This window comes from Dromiciops gliroides, chromosome 2 (assembly GCF_019393635.1).
Source record: "Dromiciops gliroides isolate mDroGli1 chromosome 2, mDroGli1.pri, whole genome shotgun sequence".
Classification (NCBI taxonomy): Eukaryota; Metazoa; Chordata; class Mammalia; order Microbiotheria; family Microbiotheriidae; genus Dromiciops; species Dromiciops gliroides.
The window spans coordinates 102,982,578-102,999,824 of NC_057862.1; the positions used below are offsets into that span (position 1 = coordinate 102,982,578).

Below are 17,247 nucleotides of genomic sequence, written 5' to 3' on the forward strand. Positions count from 1 at the left end.
GGTCCCACCAGACCTGGTTCCTCCACCAACTCCCCCCAGGCCCCTCCCCTTTTCTCTTCCCCCAAGTCCCAGCCCTCCCGGACTTTGCCCTACTTCCTGTCCAGGCATGGGGGCCAGAGTCTGACCCTGACTCATTCCCCACAACCTCTTCTGGTGCTTAAACCCCAGGCCTGGTCACAGAAATCAACAACAACTCTGCTGAGAGTCAGACCAGACCCAAGTTCTGAACCAGACCATCAAGAGAAAAATCCTCCTTAGAGAAAACTATAGGAGAGAGTGGTTCTACCACCACCTCACCTGGTCATGGAATACACCAAAGCCAAGGACTATATCTCATCCTTGAACCCTACTTCCTTACTCAGGTCAGTATCCAGTGTGGGTTCTGAGTTTGGTCTCCGGGTTTGGGCTCCAGCTCCCCCATCCCAACGTCCTTTTTGTGTCTGTGATCATAAACGGGCCACTAGAAAAGTTTTGACAGGAGCAGCTAGGTGGTGCAGTGGATAAAGCACCTGCCCTGGATTCAGGAGGACCTGAGTTCAAATCCGACCTCAGACACTTGACACTTACTAGCTGTGTGACCCTGGGCAAGTCACTCGACCCCAATTGCCTTACCAAAAAAAAAAAAAATATTAAAGTTTCGACAGCTGCTACCTGCCAAGAACTACTAGACAAGGCCCTTGAGACCTTGCTACTGAGTGGCATGCTGACACTGGTCCTAGGGGAGGATGGGACAAGCGTGGAGAATGAAGAATTCTTCCAGATGCTGGAGGATGATACAAGCTTGATGGTCCTGGAGGTGGGACAGAAGTGGAGTCCTGTCAGAAGCGGGGTGCTCTCCTACGGTCTGGGCTGGGAAAAGCTAAAGCACAGCAAGGACATTGCCAGCATCACATTTGACTTGTACAAGCAGAACCCCTGGGACTTCTTTGGCAGCCTCAACATCAAGGCCACATTCTATGGGCTCTATTCCATGAGCTGTGATTTTCAAGGACTCCGTCCCAAGAGGGTGCTCAGAGAGCTCCTGCGATGGACTTCTGCCCTTCTGCAAGGCCTGGGAAACATGCTATTGGGTGTTGCATCTACCATTCACCATGTAGTGGAAGGTGCTGAGCAGTGGCATCATCAACGCCAGCTCCATACTGCCCCACCCTCAGTCTAGAAGATGGATTTAGAGTGGAAAAGAGAGGATGTGGTTTCCTTACCTGCACCTACTGCTCAGCTGAACATGTTCTCTACTAACATGTATATCTGATATTCTCTCTCCTGCCCTGGTTCCTACAGAGGCCTCCTACACCCACCATCCCCAGCTACAGCAGCCACCACTGACTAAGGGGCTATATCCTAAATCCTCTAATAGCTCTTCTCCCTATCCCTGAGCACCCTAGGACCTGATGATGAGTCACCAAAGGACCCCATTCCTCCTTTCCCTTTAATGCTACCTACCCCCTCTGGGGGGAAAGAAAACAAAACAACAAACCTGACACAAATCTCATTTCCAATAAAAATAGAAAAATTAAAAAAAAAAAGAAACAGAAAATGATAAAGAAAGCCATTAATAGTCTGGAGAAATCTTGTATTCATAGTTCAATGACTGGAGCTCAGCCCATAGACTTTACAAAAGGGGAAAGGGGAAGAGGGGGAAAGGGCAACGATATGATCTTATTCGTGCTTTACCTTTAGACTTCTCAGTTCCAGATCTCTGCTAAAAGAGCTTCTACTTGAACACTTCCAATGATGAGGTGCTTACTCCCTTGTGATGCAGGCAGCCTATCTTAACTCTGGACAATTCTAAATGTATCCAATTAAAATTATGTGAAAAATTTCTTCTTTATGCTTTGATACTTCAGTGGATCTAGGATATCACCAATGTGGGTTCTCCCTTCAGACATGCAATCATAGCCCACCCAAGTATTCTACTATATAATTCTTAGCGATGCGCAATTCTAGAAGATCCTACACAAGGGATCTTCCCAACATGCTGGAGGTCTTCCCTTGGAGTCTTTGTTATTTCATGGGTACCAGTAGAAATTTTCCTTTCTCTAATTTTAATCCATTGGTTCCAGTTCTGTCTTGTGAGTACAAGCCAAAAAATAATCTAATCAATCAATCAGTGAGAATTTATAAAATGCCTACTATGTGTCAGGCACTGTGGGGTTACAAAAAAGAAAAACAGCCCCTGCCTTCAAGGAGCTTTCAATCCAATGGAGGAAGACAACACAGAAAAAAAGGAAGCTAAAAAGGGATGTGGGAAGGAAAAAGTCCCCAATGTTGGGGGACGGGGTAAAGATGTTAGTCAGGTAAATCCCAAGGTTCATCAGCCAGCTTAAAAAGTGAGATGTCTGAGTTGAGTTCTCTCCTTAAATGGAGGTTTGAAGTTCATGGCCCCCGGAGGACCTGAGTTCAAATGCAACCTCAGACACTTGACACTAGTAGCTGTGTGACCCTGGGCAAGTCACTTAACCCTCATTGCCCCCCCAAAACAAAACAAACAAAAGAATGTGAAGTTCATGGCCCTATTGTCCAATCAGAGAGGCATAGGGAATGATGAGGTCATATGACAATCCTTCCTATAAATGAAGACAGGTATCATATCCTCATCATGGCTTCTCTCTTTCACTTTATGCATGCCTATTTTCTTCAGTCAATCATCATATGACATAGTTTCAAGTACTTTAAGGACCCTGGTCAGGACATGCTGTAGTGTATATGCTTTGTATATATCATGTCACCATATTCCCTAAAATGTGGTACCCACAACTGGAAACAACACTGCAGCTGTGCTCTTATTGGGACACAGTTGAATAGGTTTGTAATTTCCCCTGTTCTGGAAACCAGATATTTCTTTATGCAGCTTAAGGTCATATAGCGTATTGCCTAATAATACAGCCACCTAGGTCATTTTTTTCAGCTTCCTAGAGGGTGGCTAGCCAGCAGGTTGGGATGACATCAAAATATTTCTCAAGTATTTAATATATACAGAACAACTTGGTAGATGTTAGGGAATATACAAAGTTTAAATGACACAATCCTGACCTCAAATTGCTTTAAGGGGGATAAAATACAAACACAGCTAATTCTAATACATGATATTACCTAAGTGCATTAGAGAGTTGCAAAATGAAACACAATGTGACGTCTGAGGGAGAGTCATTACCAAGGTGGTGGTAGAGGAAGTGTGTGTAAAGGTCATGGAAAGTATCATGGAAGAGGCAAAATTTGAGTTGGACTTTAAAGTGGTTTTTTATAAATTAGGCTAAAACTGTTTCTAAAATTAATTGCTATTGCACTACTTTTGGCAGTAAGCATTTATTATTAATTAATAATAATATCGTATGTATGTATATCAGTAAAGAATTGACCGAGTTAGGACGAGCAAGAGAAAAGGCCCAGAAGACCTAGACTGTCTCTCTGTAGTGTCAAAGAGAGTTCAGAAGACCTACACCTACACTGTCCTAAGAGGGAAAGCCAAGAGCTAGAGTCAAGCATCAGGGGAGTGGTGGGGAAGAGAAGGAGGGAGGGAGGGGGAGAGAGAGAGGGAGGGAGGGGCGAGAGTGAGAGAGCGAGAGCGAGAGCAGGAGAGCGATTTCATAGACTCTTCCAATTTTTATTTTTAGCCTCTTTTGATAGAGGCAAGTCATTTATACATTGATCAAAGAGCTAATTGGTTAGCATCATTCAATTCCATTGGTTGACATGACTTGAGGGTGGTCTAAATTAAAATGAACTCTACAGATGACATCAGGGAGAAGACACACATTCAAGTTGCCTAAGGCAGAGTCCATTATCTAAGTGTGGTCCTTTACTGAGCCAGACAAAAGTCTATCTCCATTTTTTTTTTGTTCCCTTGGGTTTGTCCAAATAAGATCAAGGAGAACAGGACTTCTCTGGGGTGTGTGTGAGGAGGGGGGGAAGGACTGAGGAACTGATCTCTGGGTTCCCCCAAGAAATCCATTATTAATAATTATTTTCTCACAAAAGGAATTCAGAGTGCATAGAAAGGAGTAATATGAGCTAAGACTTGAAAGAAGGGAGAACACCAAGTTGTGGTGGATGTTGGATGCCGAGCAAAGTTGTTTGACTCAGTAAGTGACAGAAACAAGCCAAAGTTTTTTGAGCAGTGGCACGATGAATAACACAGGTGAGTTCGGAGGCAATATGAAGGATGGAATAAATAGAGCAGAGATAAAGTGGGAAGACCTATTTAGAGGCTGTTGCAGTAGTCCAGGGTGGTGGCAGTTTGGCTATAGGGGAGGAGACAGATATGAGAACATTCATAGAGGTAGCACGCGTGATCTGATTGTTCGCTGGAATGACACAGGAAATTCTTAACTGGTGCCCAGTAACAGAGGTATGATAGATGAGGAAGAAAGAAAAGTCAAAGGTAGCTAGAAGGTTTTAAAGATGGGCAACAAAGTGAATGGTGGTGCCACTGAAAGAAATAGTGATATCAGAAGGAGGAACAAGAGCATGAACTTGGTTTTGTATATGCTGCTGAGCATGAGGTGCCACTGTATGTCCCATAGATACAGGGGTGTGTGGGAACCAGCTTGTGTTGGCTCTTAAGAGTCGATTGTCAGATTTTCAATGCGAACATTTACATGGCAAATGCTACCAATTGGGCTTGATTTATTATTGTTTTCTTTATTTTCTAGACTTAAGAAAGTGACGGAAAAAAAACATTAGAAATTCAGATTAAATGTAAAAGTGTGTTGTGGGTACATCTTTTTTTTAAAATCAGATAACTGGTTATTAAGTACATTCCTGGTTGACTATCATGGAATCATAGGATTCCAGATTGTAAAAAAATTTAGAGTTTACCTGGCCCAATCTCCCCATTTTATAGATGAAGGAACCAAGACTTGGGGAGGGGAAGTTATTTGCCTAAAGTCACAGAAATAGTAAGTAACAGAGCTGAGATTTGAACCCATTAATAATAATAATGATAGCATTAGCTAGCATGAATATAGCCCCATGTGTCAGGCACCATATTAGGCACTTTACAAATATTACCTCATTTGAGCCTCACAATAACCCTGCTATTATTACTCTTATTTTACAGATGAGGGAACTGAGGTAGAGTAACTAAGTGACTTGCCCATGGTTACACAGCTAGTAAGTGGCTGAGGCTGGATTTGAACTCTGGTCTTTCTGACTCCAAGTGGGGTACTTAATCCATTATATCACCTAGCTGCCCCTAAAAAATAGCTACCATTTATATATCTCAAATATATAATCTGGCAATAGAATGCCAAGTGTGGTGCTTCTTCCTCACACTGCTATGGACCTGGAGCTTAGAAGACAAGTTTAGACTGGAAATAGCATGTAATAATGGATAGAGGGCTAGCCTCAGAGACAGGAAGACCTTGGCCCAAGTCTTCTCTCTGACATATACTAGTTGCAGGATCCTGAGAAATTGTTACTTAAATTCTCAATGCTTCATGCAACTTTCTAAGAATATAAATTGCTGAGCTATACAGGTAGAGGGAGTTCCTTACTAGATGCTTCCTGCACAAATGAAATTACTAGTCTGTAAGAAAGAAAGAAAGAAAGAAAGAAAGAAAGAAAGAAAGAAAGAAAGAAAGGAAGGAAGGAAGGAAGGAAGGAAGGAAGGAAGGAAGGAAGGAAGGAAGGAAGGAAGGAAGGAAGGAAGGAAGGAAGGAAGGAAGGAAGGAAGGAAGGAAGGAAGGAAGGAGAAAGAAAGAAAGAAAGAAAGAAAGAAAGAAAGAAAGAAAGAAAGAAAGAAAGAAAGAAAGAAAGAAAGAAAGGAAGGAAGGAAGGAAGGAAGGAAGGAAGGAAGGAAGGAAGGAAGGAAGGAAGGAAGGAAGGAAGAAGGAAAGAAAGAAAGAAAGAACGGAAGAAAGGAAGGAAGGAAGGAAGGACGGACCTGAGATATAGATTTGGGAGCCATCCACCACAAAAGTGTTAGATGAAGTGATGCAAATGAATGACATTGCCAAATGAAAAAGTTGAGATGAAAGAGAAGGCGGCCAATGACAAGAAAGTCTATGGAGAAAAAGCCTATGAAACAGTTAGGAGTAAGGACTAGAAGATAATTGTCCCAAGGCTGACTCATGATTCATCTTGGGAGCTTGCTTAGAAGGTGCCCACCAAGCTCAGAACAAGGTGCTATAAGTTCTACCAAGTGGAATGAAGACTGCTCTATGGAGGTACCATCATAACTATCACACCATGGTCAAGACCCATTGAAGACTCAAGTTCCAAAGACTAAGTGTGTTTGGTTAATGAATGGGACACTTCTACCTTCTTCCAGGAGATCTTCTCAACTAGCTCAGCTTAATGGTCTCCAAATAACTCCTGTGGCCCCTGTAGAATTGATAGATCTCTGTACAGTGGGACTTGTCAAAGGGAATAGCACTTGAATTGAAGTCAGAAGACCAGGGTTTGCATCCATGCATGTATGAGCATGAGCCTGAGCACAGTTGAAGAGACAGGAGAACGTGGAGGACTCGGGGGATTAGTGGGTGGTCCCCAATGGATGAACTGGAGTATAGAGTGGTACATTAGGAAAGTAGTGTGAGATAAAACAGGGAAGGGAGTTTGGAGCCAGGTGGCAGAAGATTTTAAATACCAGGCTAAGGAATTTGTATCTTTTTTGTAGGCAAGGAAATAAACCACCCCCCCTTTTAAAAAACAGATCTCTTGGGGGTAGCTAGGTGGCACAGTGGATAAAGCACCGGCCCTGGAGTCAGGAGGACCTGAGTTCAAATCCGGCCTCAGACACTTGACACTTACTAGCTGGGTGACCCTGGGCAAGTCACTTAACCCCCACTGCCCCGCAAAAACAAAAACCAAAAAGCAAAAAACCCCCAGATCTCTTGTTGTTACAATTTTAGGGTCAATGTACAATGTATCCAGCTTCGGCTGATCATGCCAACACTATCTCTGAAGGCTCTACCACAGGTTGGGTACAAATAATCCATATGAACATTTGGGAATTTCCAGCTCATTTTACAGATGAGGAAACTCAGGCAAACAGGGTTAAGTGAGTTGCCCAGGGTCACACAACTAGTAAGTATCTGAGGCTAGATTTGAACTCACCAAGATGAGTCCTCCTGATTCCAGACCCAGCACTCTATCTACTGCACTACTTAGCTACCTCCTATAGTAAAATAGTAATATAGTAAAATAGTTGAATAGGAAAATAAAAACAATAATAAAATGATTTAATAATGAAATAATGAAATGGTATGGGCAAGAGAGTGAGGGTCTCACTCTCTCTTCCAGAGTCATTGGAGTCCAGTGGCAAGACAAAAGTCAAGACAACTGGTTATGGCTCCGGGTGAAGTGGATGACCTTGGGGTCTTTGGTGTCTGACCAACCTCTAAGCAGTCCACAGAGCTTGCTTTAGAGAGAGAGAGAGAGAGAGGGAGAGAGAGGGAGAGGGAGAGAGAGAGGGAGAGAGGGGGGGGGAGAGGGAGAGGGAGAGGGAGAGGGAGAGGGAGAGGGAGAGGGAGAGGGAGAGGGAGAGGGAGAGGGAGAGGGAGAGGGAGAGGGAGAGGGAGACGGAGAGGGAGATGGAGAGGGAGGGGGAGGGAGAGGGAGAGAGAGAGGGAGAGGGAGAGGGAGAGGGAGAGGGAGAGGGAGAGGGAGAGGGAGGGAGGGAGAGGGACGGGTTAAAAGTTCATATCTGCCTATTCTGCTGAGGGAGTTTTTACAATGCTTGGGGTGGACATGCCCTAACTCACTGACAGGTCTGAGACCTAGTGGTTACCCTCAACCTGGTTTAGCCCATCTACCAAGTTTACCAAGGTGTGGCCAATGTACACGCTAGTTTCTTGGAGCCGCAGGTGAGAGTTGGGGGACATGTGGACACCAGAGATGGATAAGCAGCCCTGAAAAGGAATGGGCAAGTCCTCACACCAGAGGTGCTGGTCCTCCCAAAATACCCTACACACCCCAAACAGATCCCTATTGTTATATATGTCATCCCAACTTCTATGCCAGACTGTGAGAGAATATGTTTCATACCAAAGACGGACCTAGGAATACAGAAAAAGGGTAATCATTGTGGGCCGCAACAAGCAGGAAAGACTTCACACAGGAGGCAGACAAAATGCCATACAGACTATGTCTGGTAAGGGTCTGTCCTTTCCAGTGCCTGGCCTGGCTAAAGGGTTGGGGCAAGGGGGTGAGAAATTCACTGAGAGGGAAGGTGGGGTCACACCTGGGATAAACTTGACTGGCTTCACAAAGTTGCCTGGCCTGTGTAAGAGGAAAAGACACAATGGTGGTGCTTTCTTATTTCCTGCTTCCCTTCCCCACCCCTACGCCCACGGCAAGGAGCAAATAGGGGCTGTCTCCTTGGGAGCTGCATTTTCTCACCATGAGATCAGGGAGCCTGGGGGATCAGCTCCCAAAGGAAGTGGTCTGAGGCCTCAAAAAATGAGGCTGAATGAAGTATTATTCTCTGCCCTCCCAGGGTCCAAATGGAGAATCCTCCTCCTGTCCCCCAGGGGACCTATCAATGAACAGAGCATAGGGTTCATCCTCTAACCCAACAACCCTCCCTTCTTCAGAAGTCCCTGTAGGGTTCCCAGGCAACATAGAAGTCAACTGGGAGAAAAGGCAGCAGAAGCAGTAGGAGTAGCTTGGATTGGCGGCATGCCAGGACCCAGGGTGGGTGTGAAGGGACTGATTATCCTTGTGGGTCATGGGGGAGCCGCCTCATGACCCTGCTGTAGATCTGCTGATGCCTTTGCCTGGAGTCTCTGCTTAACTCTGTGGCCATTGTCCCCCGGGGTGGGGGTGGGGGGGGCTCCTTTAGAGATGGATGAAGCATTAATTAAAGTTTCCACTTGGGGTGGAGACTTCCTTATAGGCTTCCTTCAGTCTTCTCCAACCTCATCTCCATCTCTGCCATGACAGTTCATCCTATCTGGGGTTAAAGTTCACTTCTGGCTCTCCTAATCCATACATCCCATTTAACCTTATACCATAGTTACTCTGATGTCTTTATTTTATAGATGAGGAACCTGAGGCTCAGAGAAATGGAATGAATTGCCCAAGGGCAAAAATAAGTGGAGAGAACTGAAGTTTGAAACTTGGTCCTCTGGCTCCAAGTTCATTATTATTATCATCATTATTATTTTCATTATACCAAACTTTTGAAAACAATTTTGCAAGTGGTTTTATTTATAATGCCAATGTTTCTTAAAGGGCAAGTCAATTAACAAGAAAACTAAAGTCTAAAGCTGGACAAGAATGTGTTACAAAAAAAGAATTGGAAAACCCAAGGTATTACCTTCCACGCAGAACCCATGCAGGTTCAGTTTTATTTAGACCAAAGTAAAAAGACTTGTGATTATGTTGGTTAAAACAGCCTTAGGATTAGACTCTGGATTTAAAGGACATAACACATGTAATGAGATGATTGATATCCTGCTAACACAACAGATTTGCCCTGAATTTGTTTAATATTAACAAATATAATTCTATTCTATATTCTATTCTATATTTTAAAAATGTATTGGAGGGCAGGGCGGCAGCTAGGTGGCATGGTGGATAGAGCCCTGGCCCGAGGTCAGATCTGGCCTCAGACACTTACTAGCTGTGTGACCCTGTTTGCCTCAGTTTCTTCACTTGTAAAATAAGCTGGAGAAGGAAATGGCAAACCACTCCAGTATCTTTGCCAAGAAAATCCCAAGTGGGGTCACAGTCAGATACAACTGAAAAAATCTCCATTGATAAACAGAACAATACCCAAGCCAAGATAGCCTTTCTAACCCTTTGTCCAATTGTGAACTATATTGTTGTATACTGGAGTAGCCTCATTACACACACATGTATTAGGATGACTGACTGTCAGAACATTGTACATCCTTCCATCTTCCTCTATCTTCCTTAATAAGAACCTTTTCTGGGGGGGGGGCGGGGGGGGCGGGGGGGCGGGGCAATGTTAGTTCTTGCTTTTTTCTCCAAAGAACTTGTATGGCTGAGCCTTTCTATGGGGCTTTCTCTCATGCTGGTCCCCTCTAATTTTCACAGCTGCTTCTATTTTCCCAGGAGCCCTCCCATCTCCTCTCTGGCCCTCCCCACCCTCTGGAGCCTGAAATGTGACAGGTGACAAATCAAAAGCAATTCTTTCATGAGCAGGTGTGTCAGTTCCCTGAGGCCCAGTGGAGGGGAGTTGGGGGAAGGGAAGAGGCCCCTAGAAACCAGAGAGTCCTAAGATGTCAGAGCTGGAAGGGAACTTAGAGATCATCTAATCTTTTCAGGTATCCAGTAAGGAAACAGAGGTCCAGTGAAGGGAAGTCACCAGCCCAAGCTTATAGAGTGGAAGAGCACACTCTTTAACCCTGGTCTCTGACTCAATCCAAGGCTCTTTCCACCTCACTTTGGGTCCAAAGGATTCTGAAGGGGCTTGGGAAGCTTTTGACATTCAGTGGGAAGAAGAGGGACTAATATTCACTCAGTATCTCCAGGGTCAGGAAAGATCAGAAACAAGCCTTTGGCATGGTATAATGGAAGGAGAATGAGATTTGGAATCAAAGGACTTGGGTTCAAATCCTGGCTCTGCCATTTGTAGCCTGTATGACTTTGGGTGTAATCTAACTGCTCTGGACCTCGATTTTCTCATCCATAAATAAGGTTGAATTAGCTCTAATGTACATTCCAGACATCAATTTAAGGTCCCATCATCTCTCCTCACTCTTCTTCCTCATTGATCAAAAATTAAAGCACTGGTCTTGTAAAGCAGTAATCTTGAGTACAAATGTCATTAGGCTCAATGAAGAAATATCTCAGGGTGACATGGCAGAGAGGTTGCTGGGTACAGAGTCAAGAAGACCTGAGTTTGAATCCTGCCTCAAATATTCATTTGTTGTGTGACCCTAGATAAGTCACTTTACTTCTTTCAGTCTGAGTTTCCTCGTCTGTGAAATGAAGAGATTGGACTCAATGACCTCCAAGATCCCTTTCAGCTCTGAAGAGATGATCCCCTTTTTACCCCATACCAAGCACACAGAACCAAAATGCCCACTAAATCCTTAGGGAATCCCTCCTTAGGGAATGGGATAGAGAGAAGGTTTCCCATATACATAAGGAAAATGATTTCTCTGGATTAGACCTAAAGATTGTCTCTAATGGGGACACCAAGAGATGGTTTGGGGAGTGCTAAGTGGTCCATGATGCTGCCTAAACCAGGTTTTCTCTCCCATCTGTGAGTTTAACCAAGACCTTCTTGAACTTCTTTATAGTTACTTCCTAGAGTAATGTGCTTACTTACTCATATATCTGTCTGTGTGCCTATCTATCTATCTGTCTATCTGTCTATCTATCTATCTATCTATCTATCTATCTATCTATCTATCTATCTAATCTATCTACCATCTATTTATCTATTTATCTATCATCTATCTATCTATCTACCATCTATTTATCTATCATCTATCTATCTATCTATCTATTTATCTATCATCTATCTATCTATCTATCTATCTATCTATCTATCTATCTATCTATCTATCATCTATCATCTAGCTATCTACCTCCCTAGCTACCTTAAGGAACTTTGATTTCATTTGTGTGTTATTCTGGATACCAATGAAGATTGTAGTCCCTCTCTAACTTCATGGATGGGCATTGGTAATTATTGTGGCAAGATAAAAAAATCATCATCTTGAAGCCAAACAGTGACAAGCCTCTTGAGCTTGGCTAGGATAGTCCTCAGATTATCAACAGACAGCTGGCCACTAGAATCTTTCTGAAGGCTTTTGGGAAAGACAGGGCCTCTTAGAGCTTGGGTTCTGTTGGCATAGCATTGGAAAACCCAGCATCCTCTCCACACTACAATGAGGCATTAGAAGGGCAGCAAGGTGGCTCAGTGGATAGAGCACTGGCCCTGGATTCAGGAGTTCAAATCTGGCCTCAGACACTTGACACTTACTAGCTATGTGACCTTGGGCAAATCACTTAACCCTCATTGTCCTGCAAAAATGAACAATAACAACAACAACAACAAAAGAAATGGGAGGCATTAGAGTAGTACTTGAATGTAAAAGGACTTGTATATTTGTCCTACCTTCTTCAAGTTTTGAGGGGGGCTTGTTCTTGCCTTTGGGGATTTATTGAGTATATCAGTTTATGCTCACCCTGGCCAGTCTCTCTCAGAAATTCTTATCCCAGCTACTGTAGGGGCTTGTCCTGAGTGCTCCCTTTCCCTACTTTCAGTCTCTATCCTCAGATTACCTTCTGTCCACTCTGCATATGTTTTGTAGATAATTATTTACATGTGGTCTCTTCCATTAGAATGTGACCTCCCTGAGGGCAAGGAGCTGTGTTTGCCTCTCCCTGTATCCTCAGCACTTGGCACGCACAATAAGTGTGTAATGTGTGCTTGAAGCCTGACCTCCTAACATCTCTCCATCTTCATTCTCCCTAGGGCCAAAGAGGCCTGTCAGTTGCTACTCCACCTGAAAGGCTGAAGTAGAACACCAGATGTAGTGTCAGAAATGTTGAGCTGAAAGGAACCTCTGAATCCTTGTGGGTCCAGTCACCTATAGCATAGAGAGCACAAGACTGGGAGTCAGAAGACCTGGGTTCAAGTCCTGGCATGGCATACACAGGTCACTTAGGTTTTTGTTCTAGTAGGAAAAGCACAGGCCTGGGCATCCAGAAGAATTGGTTCTATTCTCAACCAATGACTTCAGTTCTTGGGGCTTCAACTTTCTCATCTGCTAAATGTGAAGTCTGGACTAATGATCTATAAGTCATCAAGGGCTTCTTTGGCCCTCCCTGAATCTCAGTTTCTTTATCTGTAAAATGGAGACCATACTCTTTATATTGAAAGGCAGCATGTCACACTGGCTCTATGGCCTGGGAAGACCCATGTGACCTCAAAAGGCTCTAGGTACTCCTCTAAGACCCTAAGTTTTCGGCCTTACATAGGTAGAAGAAGTTCTTCAACAGGAACTTCTTATACCAATGAAATCACAGGCCTGGAGTCAGGAAGAACCAAGTCAAAATCTGGCCTCAGACCCTTACTAGTTGTGTGACCCTGGGCAAGTCATTTAACCTCTGCCTGCCTCAGTTTCCCCAACTGTAAAATGAGGATAATAAAAGTACCCACCTCAAAGGTTGGGATAAATATTGTCATTTTTACTCTTTCACTTCAGGCCATCATTGTGGCAGGAAGGTGACCCCCGTGCTTTGGAAGGTTATGCCAAGGGCTGCCAAACTCTGGCAAGTCCCTACCAAGTTCAACGGTTTTAAGTGAGGACCAGATAATGGACCATGCATCTGTCATCCAAAGACCAGGCTAGTTTAAATTAAAAAAAAAAAAAAGAGTTCATCACCAGAAAGGTGACTACCATGTGATGATTTGGTTTTTACAATCAGAATAATTTAGGAAAACTATTTATTAAAACCTAGAGGGGTTGTGATCTACATTGGTGAAAGGTGTTCTATACCAGTGGAGTATTATCATCATAGCTACCATTCACAGAGTACTTGAAGGTTTGCAAAGAACTTAACATGTGTTATCTCATTTGATCCTCACAATATCCCTGTGAGGTGGGTGCGATTATTAGCCCCACTTTACAGATGAGGAAACTGAAGCTGGCAAGGTTGGGTGCTTTGTCTGAGGCAGTATTTGAGCTCAGAACTTTCTGACCCCAAGTCCATCGTTTTATCTATCTACCGGTCACTTAGCTGCCTCCTCCTTCTCATCACCATCAACGTGAGTATAAAAATGCTGGAGACGCTGGACAGCAGACTTTCCCCGTGTCTTCCTCTGTTTAGGGCCTAGGTACCAACGCCAGGAGGTTCTTGGGCCCCACATCCTGTGATCTGCCTAAAGGATCTCTGGGTAGCCAGAGAATCAGCAAGAAGGCCTGGCAGGAAATCCTGTTTTGTAGGAAACTCTCTGGAGCCTGGGTTCTTCTTCTCCTGGTGTTCTCCCCTCCCTGGCCCTAGGCAGAGACAGCCTGGGTCTATTTCTGTGAGAAAGCAGTGAGGGGGAGGAAGGAACTTGAAAGAAAGAGAGAGAGAGAGAGAGAGAGAAAGAAAGAAAGAAAGAAAGAAAGAAAGAAAGAAAGAAAGAAAGAAAGAAAGAAAGAAAGAAAGAAAGAAAGAAAGAAAGAAAGAAAGAAAGGAAGAAAGCAAGAAAGAAAGAAAGCAAGAAAGCAAGAAAGCAGAAAATGATCAGGAGCATAGTTTAATGGCAATGGGGTGGGGTGGGGAATATGAAGCTGGTGGACATAAGGCGCCAAGAATGAGGCAAAGCATCAATTTCTCCTTTCCTCCAGTTGAATTAAACCCCAAGTCCATGTAGCATCATACCAGGGCCTCACAGGAGATGAAATCTCGCAGGGAGAATGAACTGCCACTAGCCATCGCTTCTGATTCAAAGACCGACTCTCCCCCTGCCCCCCCCATGACTATTTTCTCCATTTTGTGGCAGAGGGTAGACCTTTGTAGAATGCTTTACTCTGATTTGAAAATAGGTCATAGCATGCATGTGATAATGTCTTCTATGGGCAGTTACAGTCTCTGAACTTGCATCAGAGACCCAGCAATCAGATGTTGCACCAGCATCTCACCCACTGAAATTACACCTGCCAGGGAGGTGATTAGTGATAAAACTGCAATGAGAAAAAGGCAGCCTTGTTGGTGGTGAGTCCTCCTGAGGTCTCTTTGCCCCTCCTTCTGACTCCTTGTACCCCTGCCCAGAGCAGAAGGGGTGTCCACAGGGAGAAGGAGGTGCCTTTGTCTGCATTCTTCATCCTTTCTAGGTAGGACTTAGTAACTCACAGAGTGAGGCAACGATTTAGGGAGCTGGGAACCTGCATAAAGCAGCTCCGTTCAAGTGGCTGACCTTTGTCAGTGTGGCCTTTGGAAAGGAAGCTGCAAGGATTGGAGTGGGAAGAGGGTGACACAGGCCAAGAGTAAACAAAGGGGAAGGAGAAATGGTTGCTCCCACACAGGCCACAGATTAAAATTAGAGTGTGCTAAGCCTAGAAGGGCTAGCAGAGATCATCTGATTTAACTCTCATATCACATATAAGGAGGCTAAAGCCTAAAGAAGTGATATTACTTGTAAAAGGTCCTGCAGCCAGCCAGTACCAGAGCCCAGAACTCCTTCAGTTTTTTGGTAAATCAAGGCCCAATATCTCAGAGAAGAGCCTTCAGGCATGAGCAAGGACACACCTCCTTCATTGGGGTGACATTCTCAGCAGGTTCCGGTCAGAAATCACAGCCTACTAATTATACCTATTATCAGCAACACCTTCACAAAAACCTGTAGACTACTAAGGAATTTCTGACATCTGGTGGGAACACCTCCCTGGGGATGGAGGGAATTATGGGTCTCAGGCGCTGGCAAGTCCAGTCATGCTACTAGGGGCCTGAGAAAGAATGTCCCTGCCTTTCAGCATGTTCCAGGTTGGCTTCTATCCTTGGGGCACAAAAGACTAACCTGTAATGCTAGGGAGATAGGATTGAAAGCTGGAAGGGCCCTTGGAGATCATCTACTCATTTAAAAGGGCAGCTAGGTGGCTCAATGCTAGGCCTAGAGTCAAGAAGAGTCATGTTCCTGAGTTTAAATCTGGCCTCAGACACTTACTAGGTGTGTGACCCTGGGTAAGTCATTTAACCCTGTTTGCCTCAGTTTCCTCATCTGTAAAATGAGCTGGAGAAGGAGATGGCAAACCACTCTGGTATCTTTGCCCCCAAAAAATGGAATCCCAAAGAGTCAAACATGTCTGAAAACAACAATCATTTTAAAATAATTTTATTAATATATTTTGTTTCGCTATATAACCTTTATTTCCAAATTCCTCCCCTTCCTCTACCCAAAGAGCTATGACTTCAGGTTTTTTGTTTTGTTTTGTTTTTGTGTGTGTGTATATTGTTGTTTTCTGGTTCTGCTTACTGCATTTTCCATCCATTCATAATAGTCCTCCCACACTTCTCTGCATTCTTCACAGTCATCATTATCTTACAGCTCACTAATATCCCATTACATTTGGGCACCATACCCTGCATGACCATTCTCCCATCCATAGCCACCTCTTACTTTGTTTCCACCTCTTTGTTATTACAAAGATTATTTTGCCAACCCCCATTTCACGAATGAAGACATGGAAGCCAGGAGATGTGTTGTGGTTACTTCCAACAAATCAATATTTCAAGGATCTGTGATTTCCCTGGTGTGAATCCTCCACCAAGGCCCTCTGTAACTTAGATGGTCTTTGAAAGTTTCCAGGAACAACCATTCGTCTGTCCGGGGAGGACCTCAAATAAAAAACATATAGTCTCTTTCTTGAAACCTTTTCAGCTCAGTAGGTCCTACCAGAACTTGTGCTCTACTGCCTGTGACTTTGAGAATTCCCCTCAGGTCACTGCTACACTGAAAGGAGGTGTAGGCATCAGTGGGGCTTCAGTGGACCAATTTGGCATGTCAAGTGAAAGGGAAGCAATGCAATAGAGAAGAAAGAGTACAAGAATAGGAAACCTGGCTTCAACTTATCCTTGCTCTGTCATTAACTCAATGTGTGTTCTTAGGGGACTCTTCTCCAGGCCTCGGTTTCATCACCTACAAAAAGATGTCACTGGACCAAAGCAAAGCTTCTTTTTTTTTTTTTTTTTTTTTAGTGAGGCAATTGGGGTTAAGTGACTTGCCCAGGGTCACACAGCTAGTAAGTGTTAAGTGTATGAGGCCGGATTTGAATTCAGGTACTCCTGACTCCAGGGCCCGTGCTCTATCCACTGCGCCATCTAGCTGCCCCCAAAGTGAAGCTTCTTAATCTTTTATGTCTTGAGCTCCTATGAATCCCTTCTCAGAACCATGTTTTTTAAATACATAAAAATACAAAGGAAGCCGATTATATTGAAATATAGATATATTTTTCCCTGTCCAAGTTCAGACTCCCTGAAATCTATCCACAGAGCCCCTTTTGGACCCCAGGTAAAGAACTCCTAACTAAATGGGCTACATGATCTCCAAGGTCCCTCCTTAGTTCTAAGGCTCCATGATTCTCTAAAATGATGCAGGAGAACTGAAATAGGCCCTACTCTCTGCAATTCAATGCCATCTTTGTTCCTAAAAAGCCCTGGGGGAATGGAGAGGCAAGATTCCTAGGGAGGAGGCCAGCTGGAGTCCAGGCCTTCAATTCTGTTTCTGGGGATTTAACAGAAGACAGTTGCCAACAAGTGGATGTTTGCATTTCACAATCTCCCAGGATCTCATACCCCCTTCCTGGTCTACATCCTGGATAAGAGAGAAAAAAA

General features: G+C 44.0%; 1 protein-coding gene across 1 annotated transcript; it reads left to right on the forward strand.

Annotated features, from left to right (window-relative positions):
- Window positions 1-243: 243 nt before the first annotated feature.
- On the forward strand, window positions 244-1,159 carry LOC122738354 (cell death activator CIDE-B-like). The gene is made up of 2 exons (XM_043980404.1): window positions 244-496; window positions 636-1,159. The coding sequence occupies exons 1-2, from the start codon at window positions 304-306 to the stop codon at window positions 1,157-1,159; spliced, it is 717 nt and encodes a 238-aa protein (XP_043836339.1). The 5' UTR covers window positions 244-303.
- The last annotated feature ends 16,088 nt before the right edge of the window (window positions 1,160-17,247 follow it).

Coding starts and splice junctions, on each gene's coding strand:
- LOC122738354 (XM_043980404.1), top strand. CDS start 304: ATGGAATACACCAAAGCCAAGGACTATATCTCATCCTTGAACCCTACT. Junction 497..635: donor AGGAGCAGCTAGGTGGTGCA/GTGGATAAAGCA, acceptor AAAATATTAAAG/TTTCGACAGCTGCTACCTGC.